Here is an 18,886-nt window from a genome sequence, read left to right as displayed (position 1 = left end):
TAAAAGATAAAGATTAGAAAGCTGAGTTGATAAAATTATTGAGAATTAAACAGCAAGCTCTCAGTAGCTCGGTAACTCAACTACTTTGGCACGTTGTACATCATTATCATGGTTTAAATTTGAGTTACAGATTGCCAATGTGACGAATGGAATTCTGAAGATGATATTGTGGTTGAGGCTATACTAAAAGCCATTGAGACTGAATTCTAATCATTGAATTATAGACCTTTTAAGGATATTTTTATTAAATCCATGAGGAAGATGAAGGCATTGAATAAAGGAACACAAGCTTCCCGTAAAGAAAAAATAATATCCCTAGCCCAGAAATAAATGTTACTACTCCAATCATGTTAAATCAGTTTGTTGGATCTTTTAGTCGAATCGTAGAAATTTCAGATAGCTTGAGGTAATTTTGACCAGCCCCACACCACTGCTGAGACTATGGTAGTTTTTTTTGGCAGTAGACTAACAAACTAAAGATCATTATTTTAAATTTCAACATAACAAGCACTGAAAGTGAATTTTAAAAATCTGGTAGTTGTCTGCACTGGTACCAGATAGTGTGACCTACAAGTGACATCAGTCCCACACTACATGGTTAACTCAAATGTTCTCAGGGCAATAAGATATGGACAACAGTTTTGCCAACATCATAAAGACAGATTTTACCACAAAACATTTCTGTTTAATCTTTTTCTGTTGTAATTATTTTGAAATGTTTAACTGTTTCCCCCTTCAATGTCATGATTTACTTACCTTCAACAATGTTTTCGTGGTAATAACAATGCATTCTTTTCTTTTTTGTCTTCTTTCTCTATTTGGTCACTTCTCTAAACTCCCCCAATTTTAGTATGTATTTGTTATTCTCTTTTTTGAAGTCTCCTATGTTAAATATGCAAGTTAAATAGATTGTTTTTATTTTTAGTAGCAGGACAGAATGTATCACTGACAACAAGAACACGGAGAGTGTAAATCTGTCCATGTATGTTGGGTTTGAAATTGAATAAATGTTTCTTTACCTGCCACAGCTGGCAGTATGGGCATCTTATTATCTAGTATGGTCTAGCAAGGATGCTTGAGGCCAAGTGGAACTAGAAAACTGGGTGATGGTTATATGCCAATTAAGGGTAACTGGCTGAGTGAGGGCTCTTTTGACACAGTAATAGTGTCCTGATCTCAGAGATAGAAGGCCTGGCTTCAAGTTCCACCGATTCCCATATGTCATGACTTTTTTGTACAGGTTGATTCAAAAATATCTAATTGGATGAGAGCTTGACTAGGTATGTATAAGTAAGCAATGGTGGTGGAGCTTGCAGTGTATGAACAGGGACATAACTCTGACTATAGAAACATGTACCTGGATTCTGTCTAACTAATATTTAACTTCTGGTATTTAACAGCCAGTGTTCTAAAGTGCCTTAATGGGGAATATAAAAGTGAGGCTTCTGATGTAGCTAGCCTGATCCCAATGGAAGACTGCATTCAAAAAGTCACAGATGTTTTTGATATAAACTCAGAGCCTTTTTTTGCGTCACAGCTCAGTTTCTTATTCTGCTTAAGTTACAGTGAAATGCCCTGAAAGCACCATGGAATTTTTGGGTCACACGGCCTTCCAGTATAGTGTCTGGAAAAATGTGAATAACAGGTAACTATAGATAGGGTACTATTAAAAATACAAATGGTTTATGCACGTGTTCACCATTGTTAACATATCAATATTGGTTACATTTACAGGCTACCCAGAGATTAGTTTCAGCAGATAACATCCTAGAAAACTATGCTGGGAAAAGTTTAGTAAAACTTTGTTAGTTTGTTTAGTTTGGGAAAACTCAGTATATTTATGTGCAATTCCATTACTTTAACAAATGTACACACATGCATACTTTAAATGGATGCGTTCAGAAGTCACATGATACCAGGTTATCGTCCAACAGGTTTCTTTGAAATCACAACCTGGTGTCATGTGACCTCTGATTTTGTCCACCCCAGTCCAACGTCGGTACCTCCACATCTTAAATGGATGGAACAGCCATATGTTAAGGGTTTATATGCTACCATCACCGAGACAAGTTACGATATTGCTTAGTTAGTTCCATTTACTGGTGAGGCTGTGTTTGCTATCTGCCTGGTTGAAACTCCAATGAATTCTATGTGAGTCCTGCAGCTAGGAAGATTACTTTTCACTTTATTCGTTAAGTTATTCAAAACCCTGTGCGACAAAAATAGCAACAGTGGAATTTCAATGCTCGAGTTGGTATATCATATTTCTCACAGTTATTAAAATTAATCTATACATCTAAAATAATTCTAACATGAAGTTTGAAATTTTAATTATGTTAGGCTTAAAAATGCATATATAAGAATAAAGATGGTACAATAAAAAGTGATCATTTTTATAAAACCTTATAAAATTACAATTAACACAAGTAGTGTGGAAATTAACTATTGGCTAATCAGAATTTGCAGACCATCTCAATTACTGTAATAATTACTGTCATATCTTCTACGTCCATCACAGACCCATGAATAAACATTTAGTTCATTTCTAATACTTAAAGATTTACAGGAGAGGTGGAGACAGAGACTAAGAGAAATATAGAAAAATAAAGAATTAAAAAAGATCATACCTGTCCAATTATACCAGCAATTTTAGGTGCCGGTTTTCCTTTCTGGTGAGGTGTTGTCAGTGGGCTCTGTCCATCCCAATTTTGCAGCTCTTTAATGTTTTTTAAGTACAATAGTGCCTTCAATCCTGTGCAATAATCTTCAATTAACGTGAAGTCCTGATTCTGAACAGCACTGCATACCTGTGAGCGTAGAGGTTATTTTAATGTGTGTACAGTTATTCTCATTTGCTTATAATATATACATTATACTATATCTTTAACTGTTGGGAGAAATAGTTTGTCACTGGGGATAGGGAATGATGAACAACATTATTGCTTCTATTTAAAACTACTGCAGATTTACTTAAGTGTCTATTAAATCCATTTATTGCCTGTGTCACATTCTGAATATTCTTAATGTAACTTAAATAAATCTTACTCCGACTTGCTGTAAATGCATCTCCACCACTTATACAACTACATCGAATTAAACTGGGAAGTCAATAAAGGCAGGAAGGCTTGGGGATTGGAAAATATTTCTACATTTCATCTAATCCAAGTAAAAAAAGGAAGACTAATGATTCTTAATTGTATATTCCTGTCCCTTTCTTCCTTATTATTTCATCATTATCTGCCTTTAATAAACTCCCTGGAAATTCTTTTTCACACATTCATTGCTATCAGTGCAAAAACAGTTAAATCTCAACCGTGTATTTGAGCTCACACACTTTTCTTTTTCGAAGTTGGGTCAATTTTGTGCAAATTATCAGAATTCAACTTGTCCTTTTTAAAATTTTTTTTACATGACACATTTCTGGATAGGCCAATGTACTGTCTATCTCGAAGTGATCTTTAGAAGGTTGTGGTGAGCTGCCTTATTAAATTGCAGGGTGCAGGGATACCCAAAATGCTGTGAAGAAGTGAATGCGTCTTCTGCCCTTGTCCTTCTAGGTGGTAGAGACTGTAGATTTGAAAAGTGCTATTGAAGAAGTCTTGTTGAGTTTCAGTAATGCATCTGTAGATAGCGTACAATGCTGCTACGGTTTGCATTGGTGGTGGAGGGGCTGTATATTGAAGGTGATAGATGAGATGCCACTCAAGCAGCCCCCTTTGTCCTGGATAGTGCAGAAATTCTTCAATGCTGTTGGGGATGCATTCAACCAGTCAAGCGAATCATATTCCTGAGTCAGCCAAAAGCCGCTTTTAGGTCAAGGGAAGTCATTCACCCTTGGCTTTTGAGTTTAGCTTTTTTGTCCTTGTTTGGACCAACACTATAATGAGGCCAGGAGTAGGACACCCCTGGCAGAACACAAACTGAGCCTCAAATAATTCTTGAGTAGTTGCCAATTGATAGTGCTGTTGATGACTATTTCTGTCACTGGGCTAATCATCCTGAGTCGACCGATGGGGAGATAATTGGCTGGGTTAGATTGGCTGTGCTTTTTGTGTTTTCTATTCTTTTAAAACCCTCATTATTTGAACTCTTTTTCCCCTGAGCCTTCTTGTCTCCAAAACAAAGCTCTTCAAACCCTCGTCATCCCTTAGATGCATTAAACAATCTATTTTAATTGCCTCAGAGATGATGGGAACTGCAGATGCTGGAGATTCCAAGATAATAAAATGTGAGGCTGGACGAACACAGCAGGCCAAGCAGCATCTCAGGAGCATAAGAGCTGACCCTTCGGGCCTAGACCCTTCATCAGAGAGGGGGATGGGGGGAGGGAACTGGAATAAATAGGGAGAGAGGGGGAGGCGGACCGAAGATGGAGAGTAAAGAAGATAGGTGGAGAGAGTGTAGGTGGGGAGGTAGGGAGGGGATAGGTCAGTCCAGGGAAGACGGACAGGTCAAGGAGGTGGGATGAGGTTAGTAGGTAGCGGGGGGTGCGGCTTGGGGTGGGAGGAAGGGATGGGTGAGAGGAAGAACCGGTTAGGGAGGCAGAGACAGGTTGGACTGGTTTTGGGAGCAATGGGTGGGGGGGAAGAGCTGGGCTGGTTGTGTGGTGCAGTGGGGGGAGGGGACGAACTGGGCTGGTTGAGGGATGCAGTCGGGGAAGGGGAGATTTTGAAGCTGGTGAAGTCCACATTGATACCATATGGCTGCAGGGTTCCCAGGTGGAATATGAGTTGCTGTTCCTGCAACCTTCGGGTGGCATCATTGTGGCAGTGCAGGAGGCCCATGATGGACATGTCATCAAGAGAATGGGAGGGGGAGTGGACCACTTCCTACAGACTAAGGGGGTGGCCATGGGCACCCGCATGGGCCCCAGCTATGCCTGCCTCTTTGTAGGTTACGTGGAACAGTCCCTCTTCCGCACCTACACAGGCCCCAAACCCCACCTCTTCCTCCGGTACATTGATGACTGTATCGGCGCCGCCTCTTGCTCCCCAGAGGAGCTCGAACAGTTCATCCACTTCACCAACACCTTCCACCCCAACCTTCAGTTCACCTGGGCCATCTCCAGCACATCCCTCACCTTCCTGGACCTCACAGTCTCCATCTCAGGCAACCAGCTTGTAACTGATGTCCATTTCAAGCCCACCGACTCCCACAGCTACCTAGAATACACCTCCTCCCACCCACCCTCCTGCAAAAATTCCATCCCCTATTCCCAATTCCTCCGCCTCCGCCGCATCTGCTCCCACGACAAGACATTCCACTCCCGCACATCCCAGATGTCCAAGTTCTTTAAGGACCGCAACTTTCCCCCCACGGTGATCGAGAACGCCCTTGACCGCGTCTCCCGCATTTCCCGCGACACATCCCTCATACCCCGCCCCCGCCACAACCGCCCCAAGAGGATCCCCCTCGTTCTCACACACCACCCTACCAACCTCCGGATACAACGCATTATCCTCCGACACTTCCGCCATTTACAATCCGACCCCACCACCCAAGACATTTTTCCATCCCCTCCCCTGTCTGCTTTCTGGAGAGACCACTCTCTCCGTGACTCCCTTGTTCGCTCCACACTGCCCTCCAACCCCACCACACCCGGCACCTTCCCCTGCAACCGCAGGAAATGCTACACTTGTCCCCACACCTCCTCCCTCACCCCCATCCCAGGCCCCAAGATGACATTCCACATCAAGCAGAGGTTCACCTGCACATCTGCCAATGTGGTATACTGCATCCACTGTACCCAGTGCGGCTTCCTCTACATTGGGGAAACCAAGCGGAGGCTTGGGGACCGCTTTGCAGAACACCTCCGCTCAGTTCGCAAAAAACAACTGCACCTCCCAGTCGCAAACCATTTCCACTCCCCCTCCCATTCTCTTGATGACATGTCCATCATGGGCCTCCTGCACTGCCACAATGATGCCACCCGAAGGTTGCAGGAACAGCAACTCATATTCTGCCTGGGAACCCTGCAGCCATATGGTATCAATGTGGACTTCACCAGTTTCAAAATCTCCCCTTCCCCGACTGCATCCCTCAACCAGCCCAGTTCGTCCCCTCCCCCCACTGCACCACACAACCAGCCCAGCTCTTCCCCCCCACCCATTGCATCCCAAAACCAGTCCAACCTGTCTCTGCCTCCCTAACCGGTTCTTCCTCTCACCCATCCCTTCCTCCCACCCCAAGCCGCACCCCCCGCTACCTACTAACCTCATCCCACCTCCTTGACCTGTCCGTCTTCCCTGGACTGACCTATCCCCTCCCTACCTCCCCACCTACACTCTCTCCACCTATCTTCTTTACTCTCCATCTTCGGTCCGCCTCCCCCTCTCTCCCTATTTATTCCAGTTCCCTCCCCCCATCCCCCTCTCTGATGAAGGGTCTAGGCCCGAAATGTCAGCTCTTGTGCTCCTGAGATGCTGCTTGGCCTGCTGTGTTCATCCAGCCTCACATTTTATTATTTTAATTGCCCTTTGCTGCATTTCTTCCAATACTTGGATAATTTAATGACCAGTGATTCAGATCTGGTTATCATTTCTTCATGCTTTTTAACACTACAGAGTTGATCATTTTGAAATATCTACTAAAAACCTAATCTCTAGTGTGTCCTGACTTGCATCCTAAAACCATTTATTCTGTTATTTACTTCCTTTTCTTTGTCTCATTACCTTGTACTTGTGCATATCAAATGTCTTTGGCATTGACCAGTAAACCATCAAAACCTTTGTTTTAAATCAAATTATTTACCATTTACATCACTAAAATTTAGAATGGCCTGCAAGTTTGGATTTCTTGAGGCTCAATTTTCTGTTGGTATCAGGGCTGAAGCCCGCCTAGATCCGGCCTTCTTGAAACATTGCAGATCTTGGGGTGCAGAGACCCCACAGTACTGTTTAAAGGGAGTTCTCGGATTTTTACTCAGTAGTAGTGATGTGGTGGCAATGAAATTCCGAGTCAGGACTGTGCATGTCCCGCTGGGGAATCTACAGATGGTGATGTCCCCATGTATCCACAATTCTTGTATTTCTAGATAGTAGAAGTCATGGTTATGAAAGGTGCTGTTAGAGGAGCCTTGGTGATTGAGTGTAGGGTATCTTGCAGATGATACACCATGTTGTCTCTGTGCGTTGGCAGTGAAGGGAGTGAATATTGAAGATGGGGGATGGGGAACCAATCAAACAATCGTCTTTCTCCTGGATGGTGCTAAGCTTCTTGAATGCTGTTAGAGCTGCAGGCAAGTGGGGACTACTTGATGGTAATGTTAAAGTGGAAGCTGTGTCAGGCCATAATATCACAGATTGTGATTGAATACAATTCTGCTGTTGCTGCTGCCAGCAACACCTAATGGATGTCCAGTCTTGATTTGCTAGGTCTCTTTGCATCCTACCCTTATAGCATGGTAGTAATGCCAAACGACACAATGGAGGTTTACTCAATGTAAAGTTAGCAATGCCCTTTCAATTTTTCAGGACTAAAAGGGCTGTGTTTGCCATTGTCATTTCAAGTGTAGTAGTTGATGCTGGTGGTTTTATTCCTTTCTCGAGAGGCTTGCTAAGCCATTTCAAAGTCAAACTTTTACTCATTCATGGGATGAGGGTGTCACTGGCTAGGCAGCATTCATTGGCGTCCCAAATTTCCCAGAGGGCAGTTAAGACTCAACCACATTGCTGTGGATCTGGAGTCACATGTAGGCCAGACCAGGTAAGGATGGCAGCATTAGTGAACCAGATGAGTTTTTCCCCAACAATCGGCAATGGATTCATGGTCGTCATGAGACTCTTAATTCCAGATATTCATTGAAATCAAATTCCACCATCTGCCATGGCAGGATTTGAACCTTGGTCACCCCAACATTATCTGGTCTCTAGTTTAACAGTGCAGCGTTAATAACACTTCCTCCTCCATCACCTCCTCTAATTGGTGAAGTCTCATGTAGACCAAACCAGGGAAAGATGGCAGATTTCCTTTTCTAAAGGACATTAGTGAGCCAGGTTGGTTTTTAAGTCAATGGTTATGTGGTCATAGATTAGTTTTTAGTCTCAGATTTTTAATGAATTCAAGTTCCGCCACCTGCCAGAATGGAATTGGGCCCTATGTGCCCTATTAGCCAAAGGGTTCTGGGTTACTAATCCTGTATCAGTACCCTACATGACGACCTCCCATTAACTCTTAAGATTCTTATTTTTATGATCTTGCGTTCTTATATTCCCTTTTAATCCTCATTCCAAAACTGCAGAACCAGTCAAGTGAAAATGATGTTTCTATCTCAAGAGGATGAAGCTTGGGATTTTCTTCAATCTTGCACATAATCAAAGCAATGGCACTCAGTGCAGAAAATACGACTTGCCTGTATTGCCAGTTGAACTACACAGAAGATGAAATAAATCTTTGCTCCCATGCCCAAATAATACAGGACTTAAATAGCCGCACTGCATTATCTGGTTGGTTAGACAGCTGGCTTATAATTCAGAGTTAAGCCAACAGCATGGGTTCAATTTCTGTACCAGCTGAGGTTACCAGGAAGGTCCATCATTCTCAACCTCTCTCTTCACCTCAGGTATGGTGGCCCTCTGGTTAAGCCACCACTAGTCATCTCTTCTTAATGGGAAAGCAGGTCTATAGTTCACTCATCTGAGTGCCAAGTGTCTTTCCACTTTGGATGGTATTGCAGGTCAAAAACATTTGGTTAACAAAATTTATTGTCTTCAACATTTCCTCATTTAAGCTCAATTGTTTAATCATAAAAGAAGCAAATTGAGATTTTTTTGCCCTATAATATGATTTATATGATCCAATGGTCAACTATTTTAAGTTAATATATCTTATTCCAGTAGGAATGAATAAAATTAAACTTCAAAAATTTCATAGATGGGATAATTATTTTTGAGCAACTTTGAAATAGCTAATTACAAATAGTCGATCAATTATTGCACATTAAATGCCATTTATCTCTTTCCAACTTCCTTCCTTGACTTCAACATCAGGAAGAATGCATATGCATTTGTGTCACAGAACCAATAAAGTCTGGGCTCAGGCTGTGTACAAGGCAGTTGTGATCTCATTTATTCCATGTTCTTGATGGAGAAGTGTAAAGGGAAAGTGGCAATGCTCTTAAAGAAACTGCCTGAACTCTCCACGAGACAAAATAAAGCATATGTTGGTAAAGATGTGCTGGGAGCATCCAGTCATTCCAACAGAATTACAATAACTTGTGTACAACACAACAAACACTCCCACTACCTGAACTCTTGAGGCAAATAAAATAAAAATCAGGTGATATGTTATGAATAACAAAGGTCTTAGAGGTTACACATATAAATATTTGATGTACCTTGATTTACATGCAAGCCACAAAATTGGAAGCGGCTGTCACAAGCAGTTTTGAGCGAAGTGTTTTTGATGACTATGGCTACATTTAGATTTTAACTCAAATTTAAAATCAAACCCCATTAATCAAAATGGCTTTGATTGCATTTTTTCAACTATTATTTACTTCTGAAAGGCAGCATCTGTGCAGCTCTCTGAAGACAGTATTTGGAAAACAAGGAAAATGTGACCACGTTTGATGCCAATGGATCTAGTCCTGAGATGCTGTTATATGGTGATGAACATGAAGCGTCTGTGCTGGTGGTGGAGAGTTGAAGTTGCCAGGTACTTGCATTGACCTCCAAATTTTTGGAATTTAGTTTGCTTGAAGCTTGTGGTAAGATAGGTAATGGAGGAGTCACCACAGAGCTGCTCTTTCAACAGAGAGGGATGACTGGTGGTAGTTTAACCTGCTGGTCACCGCCCATCAGGTAAGGGCAACGGTTGAGAAAGAGGGCCCTTTATGGAATGTCAGCTAATGCAGGAATTGAACCCAGGCTGATGGTGTTACTCTGCATTGTAAACAAGAAACAAGCCAACTGAGCTAATAGGAACCTGCATATAAGTGAGGTGAGATCTGCAGTTATTAAGGCCAGTAACAAGGACCCAAAACATTAAGAGATAACAAAGTGTGGAGCTGGATGAACACAGCAGGCCAAGCAGCATCTTAGGAGCACAAAAGCTGGCATTTTGGGCCCAGACCCTTCATCAGAAAAGGGGGAGTGGGACAGGGTTCTGAAATAAATAGGGAGAGAGGGGGAGGCAGATCGAAGATGGATAGAGGAGAAGATAGGTGGAGAGGAGACAGACAAGTTGAAGGGGTGGGGATGGAGCCAGTAGAGGTGAGTGTAGGTGGGGAAGTAGGGAGGGGATAGGTCAGTCTGGGGAGGATGGACAGGTCCAGGGGACAGGATGAGGTTAGTAGGTAGGAAATGGAGGTGCAGCTTGAGGTGGGAGGAGGGGATATGTCAGAGGAAAAACAGGTTAGGGACGCGGGAACGAGCTGGGCTTGTTTTGGGATGCAGTGGGAGGAGGGGAGATTTTGAAGCTTGTGAAATCCACATTGATACCAATGGGCCGCAGGGTTCCCAAGCGGAATATGAGTGGCTGTTCCTGTAACCTTCAAGTGGCATCGTTGTGACACTGCAGGAGGCCCAGGATGGGCATGTCATCTAAGCAAGGGGAGGGGGAGTTGAAATGGTTCGTGATTGGGAGGTACAGTTGTTTATTGTGAACCGAGCGTAGGTGTCCTGCAAAGCTGTCCCAAGCCTCCGCTTGGTTTCCTCGGTGTAGAGGAGGCCACAACAGGTACAGTGGATGCAGTATACCACATTGGCAGATGTGCAGGTGAACATCTGCTTGATGTGGAAAGTCTTCTTGGAGCCTGGGATGGGGATGAGGGAGGAGGTGTGGGGGCAAATGTAGCCCTTCCTGCAGTTGCAGGGGAAAGTGCCGTGTGTGGTGGGTTTGGAGGGAAGCACGGTGCGGACAAGGGAGTCACGGAGAGAGTGGTCTCTCCGGAAAGCAGACAAGGGTGGGGATGGAAAAATGTCTTTAGTGGTGGGGTCGGATTGTAGATGGTGGAAGCGTCGGAGGATGATACGTTGGACCGGAGGTTGGTGGGGTGGTACGTGAGGACGAGGGAGATTTTCTTTTGGCGGTTATTGCGGGGACAGGGTGTGAGGGATGAGGTGCAGGAAATGCAGGAGACATGGTCGAGGGTGTTCTTGTCCACTGCGGGGGGCGGGGTGGATGTTGCGGCCCTTGAAGAACAAGGACATCTGGGATGTACGGGAATGGAATGCCTCATCCTGGGAGCAGGTGTGGTGGAGGCAAAGGAATTGGGAATAGGGGATGAATTTTTGCAGGAAGTTTGGTGGGAGCAGGTGTATTCTAGGTAGCTGTGGAAGTCGGTGGGCTTGAAATGGATATCGGTTTCTAGGTGGTTGCCTGAGATGGAGACAGAGAGGCCCAGGAAGGTGAAAGATGTGTTGGAGATGGTCCAGGTGAACTTGAGGTTAGGTGGAAGGTGTTGGTGAAGTGGATGAACTGTTCGAGTTCCTCGTGGGAGCACGAGGTGGCGCTGATACAGTCATCAATGTAATGGAGGAAGAGGTGGTGTTTGGGACCAGTGTAGGTGCGGAAGATGGACTGTTTCACATATCCTACAAAGAGTCAGGCACAGCTTGGGCCCATGCGGGTACCCATGGCCATCCCGTTTGTCTGTAGGAAGTGGGAGGAATCGAAAGAGAAGTTGTTGAGGGTGAGGATGAGTTTGGCTAGGCAGACGAGGGTGTCAGTGGAGGGGGACTGGTTGGGCCTGCGGGACAGGAAGAAGCGGAGGGCCGTTAGGCCATCTGCATGAGGAATATAGTTGTATAGGGACTGGACGTCCATGGTGATAAAGAGGTGTTGGGGACCGGGGAATTGGAAGTTCTGGAGAAGGTGGAGACCATGGGTGGTGTCGCGGATGTAGGTGGGGAGTTCCTGGATCAAGGGGGAGAAAATGGAGTCCAGATAGATGGAGATGAGTTCAGTGGGACAGGAGCAGTTGGAGACAATGGGTCGACCAGGGCAGGCGGGTTTGTGGATTTTGGGAAGGAGATAGAAGCAGGCTGTGTGAGGTTGGGGACCAGTGAGGTTGGAGACTGTGAGTGGGAGGTCACGTAAGGTGATGAGGTTGTGGATGGTTTGGGAGATGATTGTTTGGTGCTTGGGGGTGGGGTCATGATCCAGGGAGCTGTAGGAGGAGGTGTTGGAGACTTGGCATCCGGCCTCAGTGACGTAGAGCAGGGAGCGGCAGGACGAGGTGTTGGAGAGTTGGCGACTAACCCAAAATATTAACTCTGTTTTTTCCTTCACAGATGCCGCCAGACCTGCTGAGCTTTTCCAGCAACTTGGTTTTTGTGCTGCTCCCTGTCTTACCTCAATGCCCAGAACTTAGTGAAAAGATTCATTGCATTGCTCCCAAGTCAAGGAATGCCTTGCTGGACATCTCGCATGAATCCGCCACTTTCACAGCATAACCCATATCATTCAGGCCCCTATAAGACTCTGTCCATGGTGTTTTATAGCTCTGGAAAAACTTGTAGCATCAAACGTACAAATCTAAAAATAATGCATTTTATTGATTCTGGAAGTGAGATTTGTGCCAACTTATCAGTTGTGGAATATGGAAACATTGTAGTTACGTTACTCGACTAGTAATCTTATGTTTACTTATGCACGTTTATAGTTTGTTTATGCAGATTACTGGTCCAGACTTGAAATAATTTTACCAATGCAAATTGACAAAACAGGATTTTCTGGAAATGCTTGGCAGGTCTGGCAGCATCTGTGAAGGAAGAAACAGTGTTAATGTTTCGGGTTCTGTGACCATTCCTTGGAACAGGAGACCTGGACTAATAACCTACAGAGATGCTTTCAAATCCTACCACTGCTGGGGATGTTAAATTTGATTCAGCAAGTAGAATCTGCAACAAAAGCTTACTATCACCAGCCACGACTCTTAAAAATACTAGATAAGTTTGTAAACAACACAGAGGCTGATTTTTAACATAATTGAATAAATTCAAGATAACAAGGTGTGGAGCTGGATGAACACAGCAGGCCAAGCAGTATCAGAGGAGCAGGAAAGCTGACATTTCAGGCCTAGACTCTTCTTCAGAAAAATCAATTCAAGGCTGAGTTAGACAGATTTTTAAACTTTGAGGGAGTCAAATGTTATGGGTGAGGGGTGTCGGGGGTATGCAAGTGGAGGTAAAACCTCATCAGCAATGATCGTAATGACTAGAGGTGCACTGAATGGGCCAAATGAGATGGATCGAATAGCCTACTCCTGCTCTACTGTCTTATGATCTTATATTTATCAACAAGTAATGTGATTGAAACACTTTTCAGAAACTGGAGCATCATGTTACATAGTAGTAAACATATTTTAAACTGGAAGCACAACTTTACAAAAGCAAAATCCTCTATACAACAATGATAACAGGGCATTGTCAATTTGCATTGGTAAAATTATTTCAAGTCTGGACCAGTAATCTGCATAAACAAACTATAAACGTGCATAGGTAAACAGTGAGGAATCATGACCGTGGTATGCCATAACATCAAGGCTGGTTTTCTCAGGTGGTGCCACTGCTGAAGGCCTTTGCAAGTTTTGTTTTGAAATTACAAAATATCCTTGGTGTGGTTCACAGCAGTTAATGCTCGCTGCCTTAAGCAGATTTTTAAATCCCGGTCACATACATTACTCCTGACATGTACGGCACTTGCAGATTGTTAATTGAACACTAATGTCCCCCAATGCGACAATTACACTTCAAGGTCTCTCAGTTTGCTTTTGTTATTCTTTGATGTGTGCCCATCTTCTCCTACTTGCTCCTACTGGTGGCGTTCATTCTGCTGCTCCTAGCTTTGTTGCTGTTTGCTCCTTTTGTTCCTCATCCCAGCTCAAGGTGGAGCTGCATAAGCTGCAGTAAAAGCTGGCAACAAGAAAGTCCAGCTGAAGATGAGTGAAGTCCAAGAGAGGTGAATTGATTTCCGAATAGTTGGAAATAGTGAGACCACAGTCTCAGAAGAAAGCAGCAGCCTCTCATGTGGCCATGGCTGGAGATCTTCAATGCACCTTACATAGATTTTCAGTTCCATTGAAGAAGTTCTTTGCACTGAGCATTTGCTTTGTCCTTTTTTCATTTAATCTTCAAAAGGACATTGCTAGTAATGAAAAACAAGCATTAATTGCCCACCCCTAATTACACTTGTAATAACCTAGCGATCCACAAACAGTTGAAAAATTCAGTTGTCACAACAAGACCGATTTCTTAAATCAGGTGGTCAGTTCTAATTTGCCGTCTGCAATTCTTTAGCTGCAGTGCCAAGGAGATTTCCCATTTGCCTACAAAACTGTTCCAGTAAAATCAGGAATCCTGGCTCCTTGTCCCTTTCAGGTCATTTTTAAAGCCTGCAAGTACTCAAACCTGTCTGGCCCAGCCTGCTCCTAACGGTTGAGTTCCAACCAATCTTTCAGCAATGTACCTGCAGATTCCATTTTGTGAAGTTAAATCATTTGTATCGTCACCTACAATTTGTATAAGGTTTGACCTGAACTTACAGTGCGACCAGAAGTCATACAAATGTTGTCTTATAATTGATTCTTACAAAAGGGAATGTAGGCTGGACAGAGGAGCATACAGCTCTTGCTTTGTACAATACGCTTTATGATTTTTTTCTTATGTTTGAGAGGGACAGGTGTTTGGGCTTGGAGAGGAGAGAAAAAAAAAACAACTTGATGATAGATCTTCAAACATTAAGCAACATCTCACTTTGATGACAATGATTCAGAAATATTTCGGCCTAAGTCCATCAAATATGTCAGAGGTAGGTAGATGTCAGAGGTAGTTTCTTTACTCAGACAGTAGTAAGGGAATGGAATGCTTTGCCTGCAATGGTAGTAGATTTGCCAACTTTAGGTCTGTTTAAGTCGTCATTGGATAAGCATATGGACGTACATGGAATAGTGTAGGTTAGATGGGCTTCCAATCAGTATGACAGGTCGGCACAACATCGAGGGCCGAAGGGCCTGTATTGTGCTGTAATGTTCTATGTTCTATGTTCTAAATAAATGTAGGAGAGAAGGTTGGCAACTTGATGCTTCAAAAGGCCAGTATCACTCACTTAGCCACATTTTCACAGTACCTTGCATGTGACCTCTGTTAGAAGGTAAAGTTGCCAAAGTCTTATCAGATCGGCTCTCTCGTTAGGGAAAAGGGGACAACTGGTGATGGTTGAACCTGAGGATCACCATGCCTCAGCAACAGGAGAGGTTGAGAAGGAGTGTCCTTCATTGGAAACTCATCCAGTGCAAGAATTTAACCACACTTTTTGGCTTCACTGTGCATCACAAACCAGTCAACTGAGCTGACCAAAACCCTAAGTTAAAAGTCTTTCCAGTAATACCTACAATTGTGACACCTGCCTTCTTTCTTTCTATAGGATCCTTCCAAGATATTCTGACAGACCCATGTCACACCATGTAAATTAACACTTTATAACATGCTGCTTTGCACACTCCATATGACACAGACTCTAAGGTAGATTGACACATGCTGCAGTATTCAATCAGGAAGCTCAAAAGTGCAGACAAGGTAAAGCACAAAGGAACAAGTAGAATTTGCAGCAGAAAAAAACAGAAGCAGCTGACTACAGCACTAGGTGTAGATACAGCAATAGATTTGTGGATAAGCACACAGTTAGGCCTGTTTACTGAAAGGAGTCATTCAATGACCAAAGGGATTGAACTACATTTAATTTTGAGAATGTAACGTGTGCTGTTATTACCAGACTCTGGGTGAAGTTCCTCAATTATTACAGTTCCAGATAGGATTTCTCACATTGTCAAGCTCCAAGGTGAGTGGAAATGAACCAACTTCCCTTCGTTATTTTACTCTTCCCCTCAGCTGGTCACCGCAAGATTAATTTCCAAAAGGATCCCCTAACTTGCGGCTGGATCCCCTAACTTGCGGCTGGATCCCCTAACTTGCGGCTACCTTTCTTCCACATGGAATCAATTCATGTTTGAGAAAAAGCCAATTTAATCAGGCATCCTTGAATTAACAAAGAATGAGTTTATTATTTACTAAATGTAAGAAGAAATTATAACAAAACTCACATACACACAGATTAAAAATCAGAAGTGAATTCAAAAAGATAGACAGAAGTTAAAAGATATACTGTTCAGTCTCTGGGTTGTCGTGGATAGTTATTAACAGAACATCAACAGTCAAGCAGATAATTTCATGATTCTTGCCTTTGCAGATGGCTTGAAATTCTTCTGTTCTGTTTGAATTTGGCAAGCTTACTGGCTGGCCAGCTTCTCAAATTCAGAACAAGAGACTCCTTATTCTGCAAGGAAGGAGTGTTTAGCGAATGGTTCTTTGACTATGATCTTCACACTCACTAAGCTCTCAAACCCAAGCTAGTACATGAGTACATTAGCTCACTGATATGCATAAGCAACTGAGTTCATTCTCATACTTTTATCTACAAACGCACAGAGATCAGGGTTGAACTGCTTTTTAACAGTTTTGTGTGTTCTTGAAAGGGGAAGATGTTAAACATGTATCTCATTCAGACTGCTGTCTTGTCTCACATCATATTCAAAGTCAGAAATAGCTACCAAGTGATTATAATTTGGATTATAGTGAATTTCTTCCTTTTACGTTTATCTTTTGAAGCTTCCTTTACATCTTTTCTGTTGTGACATTCCAGGGTCTCTCTCTCTCCCCCTAGACAACCACTGGACCATATCCACCATCATGGCAGTATCAACCAGTTTAAAAATAAGAACACACGTTGAAATTACTGTTCACGTTTATTTGTGATCCACAAGAGTTAGGATATGTGGTCTTCGCAATACTCTATGAAGGCGATTAGTAAATTTGCTGTAGATAATAGCAACAGACAGCAGAATGACATGCAATATAGAGGGACTGTCTTTTGAGGCATTCAAGACTATGGACCAAGTGCTGGAAAATGGGACTACAATAGTTAGGAGGTTGTTTTTGGCTAGTGTAAACTTGATGATATTAGATTAGATTAGATTAGATTCCCTACAGTGTGGAAACAGACCCTTTGGCCCAACAAGTCCACACTACCCTTTGGAGCAGCCCACCCAGACCCATCCCCCTGTACACTACTGGCAATGTTAGCATGGCCAATCCACCTAGCCTGCACATCTTTGGACTGTGGGAGGAAACCGGAGCGCCGAAGGAAACCCACGCAGACATGGGGAGAATGTGCAAGCTCCGCACAGACAGTTACCCAAGGCTGGAATCGAGCCTGCATCCCTGGCTGCAGTGCTAACCACTGAGCCAAATATGAAGGCCCTTCATCTCTGCTGTAGAACTCTATGACTCTATGACAGGTTGAATAGAATGGGTCTGTGCTTGTTGCAATACAGAAAAAAATGAAAAGGTGACCTTACTGAAACAGCAAAGTTTCTTAGGGGGATTGAGAGAGCAGCTGTGTGAAGGTTGCTTCCCATTGAGCGAGAGTCTGGGTCTATAGGGCATAATCTCAGAATAAGGGGTCACATATTGAAGCCAGAGATGAGGAAATTCTTCCCTGTGAGTCGTAAATTTGTGGAAACCCTGAACACAGAGTGCTGTTGAGGCTGGGGCATTAAAGACGTCCAGCGTTGAGACACATCGAGGATTATCAACATGGCCATGATGTGATTGAATAGCTGAGCAGGCTTGATGGGCTGGGGTCCTACTTCTGCTCTATTTCTTGTAGCCTTATGGTCATGGCCTGTGCATCTTGGGACATATGGTAAACCAATGGCTTTCTGTTGAAAAGTCCCCATAAATTGAGGGCTAAAGCCCAGAGGCAGGGGTAGGAAATTTCAAAGTAAGTTCGGGAACTGGATGCTGGCTGAATTCCAGGACTGAACCCCATTCTTGACATTCCCTTTTTAATTCTAAATGGCCTAATGGGCCAGGAGCTGAGCTGGGCACTCAATTGGTACCAAGCAGGATTTTTAAATTCTATCTGCACCAATTACTGATCCGGCAGTCCTTTCAAAATCCAGTCTAGGTTATCTCACGGAGCCTTACAAAATGCTTTAAGCATGCGTAACTTTCTGTAGGGTTGACACATAGCGTGGGTACTGTTGGAATGAAAGGTGTTCCTGTCCAAGTATTTTTTGGCATTGATATGAAAAATAACTGCATGTTTAATTGTGTACTATCAGTAATGTTCTGTGATTTCAGGAACACTGCCACCTTGTAAAGATTCTGTTATCTGTCCAGCTGATGCATCCTGTCCAGCAGGAATGTAATGTGACAGCTGTCATTTGCTTAATGTGTCTTTCAATAGTAGATGCCTTCTCTAGCATATGTTCCCTGTGCTTTGGAAGTATCTCATTTCATCTGACATACTCCGTTTGGTGGGTTTGATATGCACTGGTGGGTCCTAGAAGAATAAGGAATACAAACAAAACAACTGTATCACCTTCAGTTCTTGTCTACACCCTTGTTCGTCAATCTCCTTCAAATTTTGGAATACTCATGGACCCTGCAAATGATGGTATGTAAAAGCTTTTCTGTTGCTGTCATACAAACTATAGCTGGAAACACGACTGTAGCAAAACTATCAATTAAACGCCTTACTGTTTTAAAAGTGTAGCATTTACTGTGACAAGCATCAGTGTAGATGAAGCCAGTGGTAATTTTATTAAGATACAATGCTTTACCACTGTAAGGATTCTGATACAATCTTTAAAAGTCTATTTTATCAGGCTCAGCCAGCTCAAGTGTATCTGCTGTTATTTTTGTTGAACTCAGCTACACAATACTGGGAAGAAAATGGCAAAGTGCAACATACTATTAATCATCATTTTCAAAACTGGTATTCAGTTCTATGTTGGTTGACGGTGTGGCTAATAAAAGACAGAACTCTACAGGTATTCACTACAAAATAAGTCATACTGTCCACAAGCAGCATGACTTGTCAC

General features: G+C 43.2%; 1 protein-coding gene across 5 annotated transcripts in view; it reads right to left on the bottom strand.

Moving 5' to 3' along the window:
- The window catches only part of dpyda.1 (dihydropyrimidine dehydrogenase a, tandem duplicate 1), an 837,290-nt gene that overhangs the window by 107,014 nt on the left and 711,390 nt on the right, over positions 1-18,886 (bottom strand). For all 5 annotated transcript variants that reach the window (XM_059648043.1, XM_059648046.1, XM_059648045.1 and 2 more), the window contains one exon: positions 2,628-2,807. In XM_059648043.1, coding sequence (XP_059504026.1) covers positions 2,628-2,807 — 180 coding nt within the window. The remainder of the gene's footprint in view (positions 1-2,627; positions 2,808-18,886) is intronic.

The sequence above is a fragment of the Stegostoma tigrinum genome, chromosome 8 (assembly GCF_030684315.1).
Source record: "Stegostoma tigrinum isolate sSteTig4 chromosome 8, sSteTig4.hap1, whole genome shotgun sequence".
Lineage (NCBI taxonomy): Eukaryota > Metazoa > Chordata > Chondrichthyes > Orectolobiformes > Stegostomatidae > Stegostoma > Stegostoma tigrinum.
Note: the sequence above shows the minus strand (reverse complement) of the source record. Positions and strands in the feature narration are given on the sequence as shown.